An 18,504-nucleotide genomic window follows, 5' to 3' on the forward strand; every position below is an offset into this window, starting at 1 on the left:
CAGCAATATGAGCAGGACTCCAGCCAACCTCAGACAGACTAGCCAAGAAACGCAACATCCATGTTGGGCTTCATCAGTTTCCGACCTCCGACGGAGTCCTTCTGAGCATGCCTTGTAACCCCAAGTGAATCCTCAGCCTGTCAGTTTTGCCTTCTCTAGTCTTTAGGACACTCTTCCAAAGGCAGTAGTAGGTGATTCACTGAAGGCACAGCATGAGCACTCACACTCAACACTTGAAACAAGGTGAAGCTCCCTTTACTTACTATGCTTTAATGTGGTCAGAGTAGCCGTGTGCCCAAATCCCATAAAAACGCCTTTCTCTTGAACAATACTTAGCCCAAGCTGTTATTCAAATATTTCATCTTTTAATTACACATATGAAATACTGCACTAACAGATATGTGAATGTTTCTTATGTCCTTCACTACAATGCAAATGTCTTTACACCTTTATTCTCAGAAGCCTTCGTTATTCAGTTTTTTTAAATTGTACTTTGCTTTTCTTCTTTCAAACCTACTAGATGCCAAGCACAGTCAAGCTCTTGATGTATACTGTTTACTTTAATTCTAAGCCTTATTTTAATCATAAACATTGTACATTGCTGGCGGGAATGAAAAATGGTTCAGCTGCTGGAAAACAGTTTCTAACCCTCCAAAGTAAGTTACATTGTTGTTCTTTTCTTAAGGCTGAGTTACAACTAAGGTTCAAAGAAACTGGATAAACTAACTCAAGGCCTCTCAGTCCAGATTCCTAACCAGCAGACTTACCTTGACTCCATGGCTTGTATTTTACACTATTTTTCACTATACCATACTCTCTCCCTTGACCCTAACTGTTTAAGGAACCAGCCCATCACTACTACAAATGCAATGACAGGAACAGGGGCTTAAGGTAACCATGTTGCAAAGCAGAAAACATCAATATTTTTTCAAATTACAATTTTCAAATTGTCAGCCAATTTAGGAAAAGAATTGCAAGATTATACAGGAATACACGCAATAAAACACTGAGAAATAAAATCCTTCACAGGGCACAGTTGGGTGGTGGGTGATATTTGGTCTTTAAGAGTAATGTTTATCCCACTCACTATTTTTTAATTGTCACACTGTAATTGTATAGACTTATGGGGTACAATTTGATGTTTCAATACTCATATATGTCATGTAATTATCCAATTCAGGTAGTTAGCATATCCATCACCTCATGCAGTTTTCATTTCCTTGTGGTGAGAACATTCAAAAGCCTCTCATGGCCATTCTGTGATATACAGTACCTTGCTATTAACCACAGATACCCTACTGTGCAAGAAAATGGCAGAACTTACTTCTCCTATCTAACTGTAACTTTGTACCTGTTGACCAACCTCTCCCCATCCATCTTCTCCCAGCCTGGTAACCACTGTTCTACTCTCTGCTTTTATAATATCAACTTTTTTTTTTTAAGATTACACATATAAGTGGGATCATGCAGTGTTTGTCTTTCTGTGCCTGGTTTATTTCACTTAACATGATGTCCTCCTCCAGGTTCATCTATGATGTTGCAGATGTGCCAGGCACAATGGCTCACACCTGTAATCCCAGTGCTTTTGAAGGCCAAGGAGGGAGGATTGCTTGAGGTCAGGAGTTGGAGATCATGTTGTTACCAATGATAGGATTTCATTCTTTTGTATAGATAAATAGTATTCTGTTGTACACACATATATGTATGTACATATGTATATATATATATATCATGTTATATATCACATTTTCTTTATTTATCTCTTGTTGGACACTTAGGACAATTCCGTATCTTGGCTATTATAAATAATGCTTCAATAAACACAGGAATGCAGACATCTCTTCAACATACTGATTTCATTTCCTTTGAATATATACCCAGTAGTGGATTGCAGGATCACGCAGCAGTTACATTTTTAGTTTTTTGAAGAACCTCCATACTGTTCTCTACAATGGCTGTATTAATTTACAATCCTACCAAGTGTGCAGGTGTTCCCTTTCTCCATATCCTCATCACCACTTGTTTTTCCCTTGTCTTTTTAATAATGGCCATTCTAAGAAAAATATCAACTAAATAAATAAGTAATAGCCATTCTAACTGGAGTGCCGTATTTCCTCATGGTTTTGATGTGCCTTTCCCTGATGGTTAGTGTTGCTGGGCATGTTTCATGTACCTGTTGTCCATTTGTATGTCTTCTTCTGAAAAACCTCTATTAAGGTCTTTTGCCCAGTTTTCAATCCAGTTATTAGGTTTTTTGCTCTTGAGCTATTGAAGTTCCTTATTATCCCACTCACTTGAAGTGCTTCAGAAACCCTAGGAGAGGGGGCAGCAATGTTGTGTGTTCTTTGCACTGTCTCTCTCCCACACGCTAACGTCACCTGCTCTTTGTTTTCTTCAGAGCTGGCTGAACTTGTTACAAGAGGCTGGAGATGGTATCAAAGTGAACACTGTATAACTTTACTTCCTTTTCAGAGTAGCAAAATCACTTCTGCAAGCAGAAGTTTGGAAACATCTATGCTCTAACCTGCGGGAAAGATGGGTGCCTCCCTAACAGTGCTCAGAGCCCAGGAGGTAGCAATGGCAGCCACATCTGTGCCTTTGGTTTGGACTTAGTGTGGATGTACAGACTTCCACCAGAGAAGTTGGCCACCAGAGAAGTTGTTGTGATGATCCTGCCCCCTCAAAAGAGAGAGCTACAAAAAAACACTGGAGGAAACAACTGTGTTTCCCACCCATACCCCTCCAGCTTTCCATAACAGTCAGACTGCCAGGTAAACAGGAAGCCGAGAAGAGACAGGAGATGTTCCTGTTTCAGGCAATCAGTCCAAAACACTGGGCCTCTACTCCCATCCAGCTTTTAAGAAAAAAGTGGGATCTGTCATTCATGCATATAGTCACCCATTCATCCATCCTACAAATGTTTCCTGAGCATATGTGCTGGGCACTGTCATAGGTAAATACCTGCCTATGATTTAGCAATGAAGAAAATAAATAGGTATATTGTATATGAGAATGTGAAAAGGAACTATGGAGAAAAATAAACCTGGTGACGTGAAGAGAGAGTGTGTGTATATGCATGTATGTAAGCAGGAGGGCCAATTATAATCTTCAAGGAAACAAAAGCTGATAATACTTCTGAAGTTAGGCAATTCAGATTACTTCAACCACCAGACCTCCTCTGTCTAAACTCCTACTGTCTAACACAAATTCAGCATCACAATAAAGGAAAAGAGCCTTTACTGCTGTCTTGCATTTTACTTCCAATCCCTCTTAGGCCACCACGGCTTCCTTCCCTCCAAACAAAAGTCTAGAACCCACCAGAATGTATCACTGTAGCCCCCATTAGTTTAATAAACTCAATCTAGGTTTTAAAGTCTTAAATTGCTAAAAATCTGCCACATTAGAATTCCACATTTTCCAAAACCACCACCACCAGAGCTGCCCTGTGTCCCACGGGTCTTGACTTCACAACAATCCTAAGTGGCCCCATGAAGACCAGCCCCCACAGTACACGTGGTAGGTCCCCACTGCTTCATCAGCACTGGCCTCCCAGCTCAATGCTCAAAGGTAAAGTGTCTGGCTGCAGATGTCATCCTTTCACAATCAACAGGATCTCCAAGAAATGCATCAAGTGTCCTCTGTCTTTTTGTAGACTTTTCCCCCTTTATGGTTGATCTTGTTGCCTTTAAGCATAAGACAAGTCTGCACATCCACACTAAGTCCAAACCAAAGTAAATACTAAGGAATGCCAAAACCACAGGTATAATAACAACATGGAACCTGCTTGACTTTGGAATGGAACAGGGAGGGAATTCACTGAGCTGATCACAGAGAGACTCTGGACAACAGTCAGAAACCCTTCTGGACAGGACGCAGGCCTGAAGCCAGACCAGGCATCCTATAGCCAACTCTGCCCTCTGTGTCTGGACCCATCTCACCCATTAGATGGTGAATCAGCTGAAGGTAGCTGGCCCTCACCTCCTGCTGTCAGAACTCTTTCCAGAGCAGTGCAGAACATCCCACATATGTGCAGGGAACTAAGTGAATGAATGAGTGTTTAAGGGACAAACTGTCCTTATGTTTCTCACTTCACAAATCTTAAGTCCTTGTCCTCACTCTCTACTAAATGAAACATTTATAGACCAGGAACCGTGTTAAATGCACCATAAATAAAGATACACTGCCCTCAATGAGAGGGAGAGAGACAAATTCCTCTTCTGCCTTTTCGCCTCCAATGCCTCTCCCAGGACACCACCCACCTCCATTTCCTGAGAGCCTGGGCACTAAGCACCACAGTGCGGCCCGGGGCACAACAAGGCCACTGCAGCCCCTGCCTCCTGCACAAATCCCTCCCCCAAAGCTCAAAACAGCTTCTGGAGCAGGCCCACGCCCTGCCCAAGTTGTCCAAGTTGACCCTGCCACTCACCAGGACCACGGGTTACCAAAGCACCCTACCCATCCACCCCCATCCGTAATCCTAACTACCCTCTGCTACTTCCATGGGGAACCCTGAGCTGCCCACGGCTCTCTCCATGCAGCACCCTGCCAACTCCCACCCACTTACTGGGTCTCAGTGTAAGCCTGCCCTCCCCTAACCCAATCACCAGCTTTCTCAGAAGCTAAAGTCTAGCAAAGGCCATTCCCTTCGCACTTGGTTCTGTGGTTTCCAGGTGTGTTGGTACCATCTCTACCAGACTCAACCTCAGAGGAGCCTTCCCTAGATGGTCTGAGAGCACAGAGCCGCCAACTTACCAGGGGACCTAACGTAGGTCCTTTGACCTCTCTGGCCTCTGTCTTCTCCTCAGTAGAACAGGAATGAGACAGATCTAAGGTCCCTTTTATTCAGATTCCAAAATTTTAAAGAAAAATCATACAGGTCCCCTAGATACAAATGAAAAAGTCTAACTGTTCCTTCACTGACCTGTTTAAACAGGTGTCCCAGCTACTGCAAGCTGGCGTCAATTTCAAAGAGCTTTGGATCACAACTTTTAGGGGAAAAAAAAGCTGTTTTTTCAACTTTACAAGCCTTTTTTTTTTTTCTTACCATTCCCAGTAAGACACTGACAGAGAGGAAAAAACTGATTTGTTCAATTTTTTTACTAAGATCACGAGCTTGGGATTCACCCAGCCTCGGTTTCCCCTCTGGGCTCAGAGACGGTCCCCGCTCGCCGCGGCCTCCCGAGCTGCGCCCCGCGCGCACCGCCGCGCGCCACCAGCCGCGACACCACCTGGAGCCTCGGGCGCCTCCAGATGGCCGAGTCCGGGCCGGCCAGGCCACCCCGCTGTCACCTGGCCCCGCACAGGAGCCGCGCCGCTCCAGGGCGGCCCCGCCCCCTCCGGCCACCCTCCAGCCGGCGTTTCTCCATCGATTCCCGAACCGAGTCCGGCCTCCAGCTCACCGGGAGAGGCGGCGAAGACACCTGCCTGGCCCGGGAAAACGCACTAGCCCGGGAGCCCCTCTGCCACCACCTCAACGGGAGCCCGCGGGAGAAACGCAGAAAAAAGGAAAACAAGCCCGCAGCGGGGCCGTCTGGGCCCCGCGTCTCCCAGGAAATCGCCACTAGCGACTCAGCCCGGGACCGGGGGCCGCGGGCCCGACGGGGAGCAAGGCCCCGGGCCCGGCCACCGCGCTCGCCCCGGCGCGCCGCTTACCGGTGAGGCGGCCGCCCCCCTCTCCGTGCCCGCGGCGCCGCTGCAGGATGAAGTAGCAGCTGCTCTTCTGGGTCACCCAGAGCTTCAGCGCGTTCTTCAGCAGCACCTCCTCGGGCTTGAGCCACATCGCGACGGTCCGGTCGCGCCTGCCGGCCCCGGCTCACATCTCCCCGACCGCCGGCCGCTGTGGGCCAAGCCCGCTCGAGAGGAGGCGGCGAGGGCGCGCGGGGACCGCAGCCCGGCCAGCGCCCAGAGCTGTGGAAGCCCGCGGAGCACAGCGGGCGCAGCTCGCCCCGCGCACCCAGCGCAGCCCACACGTGGCCCCGCCCCGTGCCCGCCCCGTGCCCCGCCCCAGCCGTCGGCCCCGCCCCCGGCAGCCCCCACCCCGCGGCTCCCGCGGCGCCTCCCGGGTTTCCGCGTCCCAGCAGCTCCGGCCCACAGTTCCGGAGTGAAGGGAGGAAGTCCAATCCTGCGCCAGGCTCTCTCCCTCCCGCCCCGCCGCGCTCCCAGGGGGAACTCCGGAGAACCCAGGGCCACGACCTCGACCTGAGACGTGGAGGAGGGACCGGGCAAAAGCCCTCCTCTCACAGCTGCAGGTTGCCCCACCGAGGGCATCTCTCGTCGGGGGCGGGGGTCCAAATACACGCCAGAAAACCTAAGTTTGCTGGGTTTAAAACAGCAGCAACAGCAATTATAAATAACCAAAAAATAGCATAAGAATTAAAAACATTATTTTCCCACGTTTTTAATACTTGGTGCACATTTTGGATGCTCTCCCCGGGGATCCGACAGCGCTGTAGAGGCGTCAGCTATGTTTTGGGATCCTAAATAAAGCATCAGACCAGATTCAGCTCTGGACGTCCCTCGAGGGGCCAGGAGGTACCGATATTAGGGCCACCGCAGTTGGTGCCCTGGCCAGAAATAAAACCTTTGTTCTGAGAGAAATTGAAAAGCTGGAAAATATGGAGTAGGCGATGTGAAGAGGTCAGGTTTTAAATGCGTAGTTCCTCAAGGATGTTGTGGAAGCAGACGCACGGTGGCTGGCGTGGAGCAGGCTGGGGGACCTCCAACGGTCTCCACAGGGAAGCAGTTACATTCAACACCCTACCAAGCAAAAGAAGGAAAGAACAACCCCATCAAAACATCCCTGGGGTTTTGACAAAGGAATCCCTGACAAAAACGTGACTGATAACTAGGACAGAACTGAAAACTGGAAGTAAAGTCAATCCCACCGCCCCTCGACACACACACACACATCATCACCCCGACCCCCTTGGACGCCTGGGAACTAAGGGAAGCGCCCCCAGAAGGGAGCAGCTCAGAAACCCTGACCGGACCTGGCAGACAAGAACCCTGTGGGTGGAGGACAGGAACGCCCACCCAGAGGCCAGGAGAGCATGGTCCAGGACTGGCAGCCACTAACAAATAGCCTCTGAATGAAACAGAGGAAGGAAGTCAGTGGTAATCGGGACCATTAGGGTGCACCAGGGCATATGGAACATTCGGGGACGGTAAGAAAACATTCCTTCCAGAGACATTCACTAGCACCTCCTGCGCAGGCCCACTGCCAGGCCCGGAATCCCAGAGATGAACTAGGAGACCTGTCTGCCCTGAAGAACTCACAGGTAGAAAAATCAGGCAGAAAAGTGCAGTGGGCTTCCTAACAGGAGCCCACTGTTTGACAGGAGGTTAAGCAGGGTAGGTCATGTCTGGTAAATGGATCAGCACAGATGACCTTGTGGTTTAGAGCAGCCTCTGGTGGCTGATAGCCCCAATCCAATCCTGCAACTGCTGCTAGTAAGCTGTGTGGTCTTGACCTTGGGCAAGATACAAATAAGCCTCGGTTTATTCAACTATAAAATTAGGATAATCATAGTGCCTCCTTTGTAGGAACTATCAAGAGCATATTGTAGTTAAGTACTTAGAAAACAAAGTAAGTACTCAACGAACATCCACCATTATTATTAAATGTACAAAAACTCCTGAAACGGTTCACACATCCTAACCCATGTTTTAAACATTATTCAGCTCTAATCTGCCAAATATTAAATATGACAGAAGCATGGAGAGGGATATGAAAGTTGTTGGGAAGCCATGGGAGGGCACTATGAGGTACTGTGTTCCTATTATCTCTCTCCCCGCCTCCAAGCTCCTGCTTGTGCCATTACCCAAGTCAAATAGAAGCCAATAGGAGGCAAGGGAGCTCAGGCTGCAATCTGTGGCGGTCAGCCTCCCAGGCACACAACAAGGTGAAGGAGGATTGAGAGGAGATCTGGAGGGGCAGGTGGAGAAAATCCAGCAGAGCCCTGACCACTTCCCGCTGTCACTCATCTCCACATGCCCATCACCTTTGATGGTGTTACAGGTTGACTTGTGTCTCCCCAAATTCATATGTTGAGATCCTAACCCCCAGCATCTCAGAATGTGACCCTATTTGGAAAAACGATGATTACAGGTGTAATTAGTTAAGATCAGGTTATTAGGGTGGCCTCTAATCCATAATTACTGATGTCCTTATAAAAAGAGGAAATTTGGAAAGACAAATCCACAGGGAGAACACCACGAGAAGACTGGAGTTGTACTGCTACAAGCCAAGAAACTTCCAGAAGCTGGGAGAGGGGCCTGGAACAGATCCTTCCCTGCCAACAACCTTGATCTCAGATGTCTAGTTCCCAGAACTGGGAGACAATAAATTTCTGTTGTTTAAGCTACCTAGCTTCTCATACTTTGTTACAGCCGTCCTAGCAAATTAATCCAGTTGCTTCTGTAATTCTCCCCACAGCTGTTCAGCAGCAAGTCTCTTCAACCTTTCGGAAATGGACTGCATTTCCGACCAAGACCCTGGCTGATAGCAGAGTGACCCCAGGAAACAGTTTTTCAACTGTGGGATTCTGGCTGGGTTACCCACAGATTCATGCGTGCATAGGGAACAAAAGGGATGCTCGTAACCCGTGGCATACAGAGGCAGCAGGATTACTCCAGTTAGCGCTGAGAGTAGCGTGAGGGGCAGATGGACCACAAGGCTTTGGGGGCATTTGCTGCTGTTGCACTTGATTGCTATGGCAACAGTGATAATTATAATGATTGTAGAGTGAAATGGATGCTTCTGACTGCCCTGGAGAGTTTTTAAACAATGGAAAAGATAAGCATGAAGTATTAAATTCTCATTTCAAGGTACAGATATGCTGAAATTCAAAGAACCACTTATCTAGGATAGGCACAGGACAGAAAAGGTTCATCTTCAGATCCTAAATATAATCGTAAGAATGACAGAATTGTGGCAAAGGTTAAGTGCTCAACCTCAGCAAGTTCGTTTGCTAAGATTAGGACACTGATTTGGAACGAATAGGACTACAGGCTTGTGATAGGAACATTTGGACAGACACAGACAAGCCGAATCCCCAAATCCCAAGGCTCCCTTGTGTACAGAAGCAGCCCCACCTCCCCTGTGCAAGGACATTACCCTTCACTTACACTAAGACCTTTCAAGACTTCACTGGGGTCTTTGCCTCCCACCTGGATGACTGTTTTCCTCCAAACTTACCCCTGGTGCACTTCATTGACTCTAGGACCATAACAAGAATAAACTCTCTGCAGAGCCCAGAAGGAGAAATCCAAGGTCAGCCAGAGAAGGGAGGATGGAAATAGATTATATACCACTAAAGCTGGAAAATCTTGCCAAGATGTATTGCAAAGAAGCTGAGAACTGTGTATAGGAATCAATTCTAACGTGTTAGACTAAGGGGGATGAACTATCAGGTTAGGCCAGGCATGGTGGCTCATGCCTGTAATCCCAGCACTTTGGAAGGCAGAGACAGGAGGATTGCTTGAGGCCAGGAGTTCGAGACCAGCCTCGGCAACACAGTGAGACACCATCTCTACAAAAAATTTAAAAGTTAGCCATGTGTGGTGGTGTACGTATGCCTCTGGTCCCAATTGCTCGAAGACTGAGGTGGAAGGATCATTTGAGCCTAGGGAGGTCAAGGCTGCAGAGAGATATAATGGCACCATTGCATTCCAGCCTGGTGACAGAGCAAGACCCTGACTGGAATAAAGAAAAATATTAGAGTGATTAAAATGTTTTAGAAAACGTGGTGATGTTTATTTTTTTTTTTTTCAATTGAGATAGAGTCTTGCTCTGTCACCCAGCCTGGAGTTCAATGGTGCGATCTCAGCTCACTACAACCTCTCCCTCCCAGGTTCAAGCAATTCTTGTGTCTCAGCCTCCTCAGTAGCCGGGATTACAGGTGCCCACCACCACACCTGGTTAATTTTTTTGTATTTTTAGTAGAGACAGTGTTTCGCCATGTTGGCCAGGCTGGTCTTGAACTCCTGACCTCAGGTGATCCACCCACCTCAGCCTTCCAAAGTTCTGGGATTACAGGCATGAGCCACTGCATCCAGCCGATGTTTCTTAACATACTATGAATATTCAGAAAATGCTGAATACTTTAAAAGATAAGTTGTAGAAAACAGATTGTAATGCACATGACTCTTGTCCAAAGAAATGCAAATAAACTTTGGTCCATAAAGATATCCTATAGAATATTAATTAATTTTGCATCTACTAGCAAATTCACTCAGCATTCCTGACTAACATTCATGTCTATACCTATGTATCTGTTCTTCGAATTCTCCTTTGAACTCATCTTAACATCTTACTGATTCCCTTATTAATGAATGAGTTGAATAAAATCTTTGATCCATGTTCATTTTATATTTACAATGAGAATCATGCTTTTAACTTTTGGAAATTATACTTTAGCATTAAGAATAAAGGGAATATGATTAGTAGGGTGTTGAAAATATTTTGCTGTGTTGAAAGATAAAAAAAGGAGAAGCCAGGGACAGTGGCTCACACCTGTTAACCCAGCACTTTGGGAGGCAGAGGCAGGAGTATCACTTGAGGCCAGGAGTTTGGGACCAGCCAGAGCAACATAGTGAGACCCCAACTCTACAAAAAAAAAAAAAAGTAGAGATTAGAGAAAAGGATCTTCAACGATACTTTTGCTCTCCTATCCAGGGTACAAATACCCCACCAAACATACACCCTAGCCCCAAGAAAAGATGTTAGTCTCTCAGACCTTGGCAAACCCTTGAGAAGTAGACCCAGCCTCTAGGATACCTCTCTCCTCTGAGAGCACCCAAACTGCAGTGACATCTCCCTGCTGTGGTTTCCCTCATGTGCTGACTGGCAGTCTGAGAAAGGTCATAGGAAGACAAGCACACTGCATGTCCTGCTGTGGGATGGCAAGCATTCAAAGATGAAAGCACCCCACTCAGTCAACACTTCACTATCACTTGCTTGTAGTAAACATGAACTCAGCTGGAAGGTGACTGGCCCAACTGATCATTGGTGAGGTGAAAAATACCAAACATCCCTTTTTGTGCAGGGGAAGGAAACTGCGCATACAAAGTCTATCCATGTGATGATTACTTCCACTTAGGGGTGAGGGGTGGTGCTGGGCTGGGCCCTCTTCTCCTAGATCCAGGACCTGGCTCCTAGGTCCCTGCCATAGCAGCCTAGCCTGTCCATGTCAGCCCCTCCAGACAGCATCACCAGCCACTTGCCCTTCCCTTCATACATGTAGGGAAGGAAGGAGGAAAAGGAGAGAAATGGGGAAGAAAAACTAAATATTCTGAAAATGTTAGACCCAATGGAAGAAAGCAATGGTAAGGCATTTCTGGTTATCCTTCACAATTAATACTCGTGTTTTTTTTTTTTGTTTTTTTTTTTTGGAGACTCTGTTGCTTTGTCATCCAGGCTGGAGTGCAGTGGTACAATCTCGGCTCACTACAACCTCTGCATTCCAGGTTCAAGTAATTCTCCCACCTCAGCCTCTCAAGTAGCTGGGACCACAGCATGCACCACCATGCCTGGCTAATTTTCATACTTTTAGTAGAGATGGGGTTTCACCATGTTGGCCAGGCTGGTCTCAAACTCCTGGGCTTAAATGATTGCCTGCCTTGACCTTCTAAAGTATTGGGATTACAGGCATGAGCCACCACACCTGGCCCATAATTAATACTCTTTAGTTCTTAATAGAATTGTCACTTATGTTACCTACAAGCTTCCATTAGTGTCCAGATAGCTACTAAATGTAGTTGGTTTTGGTTTTTCATTGATTTAATTTTTTAATCTTTAAAATAATTTTTTAAATATATGCTTTGGATGTTATTGACTTCTTTTTGAAAAATGCTATCACATTTTCCTCATTGACTTTTGGCTCACATTTCTCGCTAGATTACTTGTATAAATCATGCTTTTGTATTTTCTCTTATAATATGAATGTTGTGAAGGGCAGATCATGGGTCCTGACTGTAGGTTCTGTTCCATTTCGATAGCTGGGTTGTAAGGTAACATGCAGTGAAGGAGCCTTCTGTGTGTGTTCACACCTTCTGCCATAGTGCCTTCTATCCAATGGGCACAAAGCACGCTCAGAATCAGTCACAAGAAGCCCAGGAATAAGCTAACATGTTTCAAGGGATTTGCAAAGTCAAGAAACAGTCATTAACTATGTTCAACAGACTAGCACCATGAGAAATTCCTGGGATTCAAAAAAATTGTAGGTCGAGCGCCGTGGCTCATACCTGTAATCCCAGCACTTTGGAAGGCCAAGGGGGGCAGATCACCTGAGGTCATGAGTTCAAAACCAACCTGGCCAACACAGTGAAACCCTGTCTGTACTAAAAATACAAAACTTACCCAGGCATGGTGGCGGGCCCCTGTAATCCCAGCTACTGGGGAGGCTGAGGCATAAGAATCGCTTGAACTCAGGAGGTAGAGATTGCAGTGAGCCAAGATCGCACCATTGCTCTCCAGCCTAAGTGACAGAATAAGACTCTGTCTCAAAATAAATAATAAGTAAATAAATAAATGCTGGTTCCTGGCCTTATGTCACAGTAGGAGGACTTTCCCCTAAGGGAAAAGAACACTGATGGAAGACTACTATAGACTAAGCTCTGTGCTTGTACTTTCAATAAGTGTCTTACTTATTTCTCACAGTAAATCTAAAAGGAAATTAAAATTAGTACCATTTTACTGCTGAGAAAAGGCCCACAGGAGAGCTTAGAATCTTGCCAATATTACATATCTGCTACGTGGCAGAACCAGGATTTGCTCCTAGGCTTTTCTGAATCTCAGCCTAGTGCTTTTTCCATTAATGAACAGCTTAAATTGGTTTCAGTCTTATTTGTGGAAGCAGAGTGGCGTCCATTTTTTTCCTTAGCATTACTGTCAGTAAAGATTAGCACCATCGTCCAAATAACATGGGCTTCAAAGGAGGCAGATATGGATTCAGAAATCTCCTTTCCCTAGCTCCTAGCTATGCAAACACAGGCATGTTCCTCAATATCTTACAATTTTAGTTTCTTCACGGGGATACCTATTTCTCACTAAGATATTATAAGGCTTAAGTGAAGTAGCCTAAGTGAAACACCTACCTCAGGCTTGTCCTGTGCACCTCTTCTAAACAGCAACTGTTATAATCACATCTGGGTTCTTCTAACCCTAGCTCTGGGTATACCTGTGACATATCTCACCTCTGTCTGCAATTCTGAAATTGCTTTCAGATCCTGCAGCCTAAAGGACCTTCCCCGGCATTCTCCCAAGCACAGTGAGAGGCAAGCACCCCAGGAAAGGATGATAGCAACTCAGAAATAAAGACCTCTCCACATTGAATCTCTGTTGCAAATAAACATTAGTTAGTTTGGCTATGTGTAACCACTAGGTTCTTTTCGCTAAGTGTCAGTAGCCACTACTGGTTTGAAACAGGCAAGGGTGTTGATATCCCCTTCATTACCACTATACACTCAAGAGAGGTAATTTGTTAAAATGCAAGCAAATCTCATAGATTAAATTTTGCTGCACATTCAAACATGCATTAAACATTTATTAGAGTCCAGGCACTGTGGCTCACACCTTTAATCCCAGTACTTTGGGAGGCTAAGGCAGGAGTATTACTTGAGCCCAAGAGTTTGAGGCCAGCCTGAGCAGCCATTCTCCACACACAAAAAAATTTTTTTAATTAGTCAGGCATGGTGGCATGTGCCTGTAGTCCCAGATACTCAGGAGACTGAGGCCAGAGGATCACTTGAGCCTAGGAGGTCAAGGCTGCAGTGAGCCATGTTCATGCCACTGCATTCTAGCCAGGGTGACAGAGAGAGACCCTGTCTCAAAAAAAGTTACCCCATAAATATATACACCTACTATCTACCTACAAAAATTTAAAAAATTTTTAAAACTAATTGATTAGAAAAAGAGCCCAAAATAGTCCTATATCCTATTCTGTAAGTTCCTGAAGTCTCAGGTCTTTGACCACAACTTGCATTAAATGTTCACTCAAAGTAAAAATGTGATTATGTCCTAGAAGTAACTTCATGGTTGGCACTGGACATGGGGCCATTTAGGTCAAGCCTCAAATGCCATTCCAGGAGATGGAGGGACAAAGGCCTTGCTACCAACCAATTTTTGGGGCTTGTGTTTTCTTTTCTTTTTTTTTTTTTTTTTTTTTTTTTTTGAGACGGAGTCTTGCTCTGTCACCCAGGCTGGAGTGCAGTGATATGATCTCGGCTCATAGCAACTTCCGCCTCCCAGGTTCAGGCAATTCTCTGCCTCAGCCTCCCGGGTAGCTAGGCTTACAGGTACCTGCCACCACACCTGGCTAATTTTTGTACCTTTAGTAGAGATGGGTTTCACCATGTTGGCCAGACTGGTCTTGAACTCCTGACCTTGTGATCCATGCACCTTGGCCTCCCAAAGTGCTGGGATTACAGGCGTGAGCCATCGTGCCAGCTGTTTTGTTGTTGTTGTTGTTGTTGTTGTAGTTGTTGTTGTTTGTTTTTGGACACAAAGTCTTGATCTGTTGACCAGGCTGGAATTCAGTGGTGCAATCTTGGCTCACTGCAACCTCCACCTCCTAGGTTCAAGCAATTCTCCTGCCTCAGCCTCCCAAGTAGCTGGGATTACAGGCACCCGCCACCACAGCTGGCTAATTTTTGTATTTTTAGTAGAGGAAACAAGTTGGCCAGGCTGATCTCGAACTCCTGACCTCAGGTGATCCACCCACCTCAGACTCTTAAAGTGCTGGGATTACAGGCATGAGCCTCCGCGCCCGTCTACCAACCAATTTTAGCCAGCCTATCTTCTTGAATACAATGAATTTCACCAATAAAATCACTCTTCTAATATCCCTTGGGATAATTAACAAAATCCTTTTCATTAATTAAAGAAAAAGACAGCTGGAGTGTAGGCATTTTTGCTTTTTTTGAGAAAAGGTCTGCTCTGTTGACCAAGCTGGAGTGGGGTGGCACGATCTTGGCTCGCTGCAACCTCTGCCTCCAGAAAGCAATTCTTCTGCCTCAGCCTCATGAGTAGTTGGGGTTGCAGTAGCCCGCCGCCATCCCTGGCTAAAAGTGTAGGCATTTAATTACATGTGCCATAACCGCCCCCGGAGTATGCATTCATTATTGGGATTAGGGTATCTGATGCTGTCTCCAGCATGTGGATTGAAACCAGTGAGCACACACATGTATGTCATTTGATAGCCTGTGCTAATGTATTTTAAACTAAATTTTAGCCAACACAACCACCACCACCTTCTTCCCTCCACAAGTCACAGGGCCCTTTTGATCTGTGGCATAGTTAGAATTCAGCCACAGAAAGCACTCTTTTCAGGGGTTGGTGAGCAGGAGGGTCCCTGGCATCCTCTTTCCTAGGGACAGTGCACTGATCCCTCTGTCATCTAGGACAGTTCATCTAATCTCTGCTTGCATTTCCCTATCTCTGTACTTACATTATGTCAACATATTTGAAAAGCTCCAATAAAAGTCAAGCTAGCATCCAGCTCATCAGAGTCCCCTCCCAAGACTGTGCCAGGCACTCCTCTCTGGAGAAACAAGGAACATGGAAAAGCCAAAAGAGATGGGGGAGCAGAACTAAGCATGGAAAAGCAAATCTTAGGTTTCCTTTTTAGCTCTTTTTGCGTCTCAAAACACACACACACACACACTCACACACACACACACATTAGAATCTGAAAAATCATAACAAATAGCAATGATTGTGAGTCTGCACATATGCCAAGGAAAATTACAGCAGGAAATGTATGAATGGTCTTGTCCTATTCCAAATTCTTTCCCTACTTTATGGTCAGTTTGTTTCATTTCTTTATAAGACAGAGAACCCATACTAAGAACCCCCACACCATAATAGTATTAAATCAGAGGACAAAACCTTGGAATGTTCTCTAATTAGCTCTGAAAGGTTACTAATCTTCAGCTGATACATAATCTGCATTCTATTTCAATAATAAGCTCCTTAAGCAGAAAGAAAAGAATTTCGATCAGTTAAAAGGACCTTCATAAACTGGAATCTTCCCAAGGTACAAAATTACACTGTCTTTCTGAGAGCCCAAGATTTGACCTAAAAATGTTTTCTTTGCATGTTCAGCCACCACTGAACCAGTAAGAGCAGGACCTCCTCTTATCCTGTCTGATTTCTGATTGTTATTCACCAGACTATATTGTGGCCTTTCCTCTTTCATCATACCTATTGATGTTAACATATTTTTTCTTCTAGATTTTAAGTATGCATTGATTATCATATTATTTAATCTACTCCCTAATTACCAAAATCTATGTAAAACTATTCATGTCCCAATTATGTTGTAACATATATAGTCTATGGACACGATATAGTTGGGATATTTGTCTCTTCCAAATCTCAGGTTGAAATTTTGTAACCACATCAGAGCAGTATGGTTCAACTATCATGTAATAAAGTTATGAGTTGTTTATTGGTTGCCATGGATGCCCAGGTTGAAGGTCAGGTAACCTGAGCATGCCCAGAGGAACTAAGCTTTGCAATCCCTAGAGTAACCTAAATGTTCAGATCAAGGAGAAGGGACTGAATTAAGAAGCCACGCTGCCTGGCAGAATCCAGAATCCAATCATATTGAGCTCTGGCATCACCCTGTGGCAGGATCCAGTCAGATCATTGCCTCCCAGCATCACCTCATTGCAAGATCTAATTAGATCACACTTCATTACCCTATACTTAAGAAACCCAACCCAAACCTTAGCTTGGCAAGATAGGTTAAAGCATTTCTTCTGTCTCTTTGCCAGTTGAATTGCAATAAAGCTTTTTTTTGTTTGTTTGTTTGTTTTTTTTTGTTTGTTTGTTTGTTTTTTTTGTTACAGAGTCTCGCTCTCTTGTCCAGGTTGGAGTACAATGGTGCAATCTCAGCTCACTGCAATATCCACCTCCCCAGTTCAAGCAATTCCCCTGCCTCCGCCTCCTGAGTAGCTGGGATTACAGGCACGCGCCACCATACCTGGTTGATTTTTTTTTTTTTTTTGTATTTTTAGTAGAGATGGAGTTTTACCATGTTGTCCAGACTGATCTCAAACTCTTGAGCTTAGGCAATCTGCCTGCCTCAGCCTCCCAAAGTGCTGGGATTACAGGCGTGAGCTGCTGCACCGGGCAGAAGCTTTTCTTTTCTCAAAAGCTAGTGCCATGGTATCGGCCTCAATGTTCATTGGGCAGTGAGCCTATTGATTTCTCAGTAATACTATGATCCCCAGTGTTGGAGGCAGGGCCAAGTGGGAGGTGTTTGGGTTATGAGAAATATCTTGGTGCTGTTCTAGTGGTAATGAGTGAATCCTTCCTTTGGTAGTTCCCTGATTGTAAAAAAGAGCTTGGCCCCTCCTCCTCTCTCTCTTTCTCCCTCACCATATGACATGCCAGCTTCCTGTTTGCCTTCTGCTATGAGTGGAAGCTTCTAGAGGCCTCACCAGAAGCAGATGCTGGTGCCCTGCTTCCTCTGCAGTCTGCAGAACTGTGGGCCAAATAAACCTCTTTTCCTTATAAACTACCCTGCCTCAAGTATTTATTTTCTTTTTTTTTTTTTCTTTTGAGACAGGGTCTTGCTCTGTCTCCCAGGCTGGAGTGCAGTGGCGCAATCTTGGCTCACTGCAACCTCTGCCTCCTTGGTTCAAGCAATTCTCCTGACTCAACCTCCCAAGTAGCTGGGATTGCAAGCGCCTGCCACCACACCCAGCTAATTTTTTGTATTTTTAGTAGAGACAAAGTTTTGCCATGTTGCCCAGGCTGGTTTCGAACTCCCAAGCTCAGGCAGTCCCCCACCTAGACCTCCTAAAGTGCTGGGATTACAGGTGTGAGCCACTGTGCCCAGCCTAACCTGCCTCAAGTATTTCTTACAGCAACGCTAATGGACTAAGATGACACATTAGTGCATAGCTTCATTGAAAGCAAGCCCAAATGTTTAATTCCCTTCATGTTACAGAAAATGCTATGAAATGAAGAAAAGGAAAATTTCTGTGAGAGCTGTATAGTAGCCACTAGCCATGTGTGGCTATTTAGATTTAAATGTATTGTATGTATGTATTATTTTTATTTTTTGAGATGGAATCTTGCTCTCTTACCTAGACTGGGGTGCAATAGTGCCATCTTGGCTCACTGCAGCCTCTGCCTCCTGGGTTCAAGTGATTCTTGTGCCTCAGCCTCCTAAGTGGCTGAGATTACAGGCACCTGCCATCACACCCAGATGATTTTTGTATTTTTAGTAGAGACAGGGTTTCTCCATGTTGGTCAGGCTGGTCTAGAACTCCTGACCTCAGGTGATCTGCCCACCTCAGCCTCCCAAAGTGCTGGGATTACAGGTGTGAGCCACTCACATGGTCCTAGATTTAAATGTAAAGTAATGAAGTATTTTTTAAAATAAATTTTGTTTTTCATTCACATTGAACACATTTTAATTGCTTAATAGCCACATGTGGCTGGTGGCAACTGTAGAGTCTTGTAGTTGGAACTCACCAATTATAACTCTGTGA

At 45.4% G+C, this 18,504-nt stretch overlaps 1 protein-coding gene and 1 long non-coding RNA gene across 3 annotated transcripts in view; one reads left to right on the top strand and one right to left on the bottom strand.

The window, feature by feature from the left end:
- Positions 1-5,976, bottom strand: part of TBC1D8 (TBC1 domain family member 8) — a 132,988-nt gene extending 127,012 nt beyond the window's left edge. For both annotated transcript variants that reach the window (XM_032255477.1, XM_032255476.1), the window contains exon 1: positions 5,653-5,976. In XM_032255477.1, coding sequence (XP_032111368.1) covers positions 5,653-5,779 — 127 coding nt within the window. In that variant the 5' untranslated portion in view covers positions 5,780-5,976. The remainder of the gene's footprint in view (positions 1-5,652) is intronic.
- On the top strand, positions 2,517-2,696 carry LOC116534789. Its single transcript, XR_004261874.1, has 2 exons — positions 2,517-2,601; positions 2,643-2,696. It is a non-coding gene; the product is annotated as an uncharacterized LOC116534789 (long non-coding RNA).
- Positions 5,977-18,504: the final 12,528 nt, after the last annotated feature.

The sequence above is a fragment of the Sapajus apella genome, unplaced genomic scaffold, assembly GCF_009761245.1.
Source record: "Sapajus apella isolate SASKATOON/1434 unplaced genomic scaffold, GSC_monkey_1.0 scaffold89, whole genome shotgun sequence".
Classification (NCBI taxonomy): domain Eukaryota; kingdom Metazoa; phylum Chordata; class Mammalia; order Primates; family Cebidae; genus Sapajus; species Sapajus apella.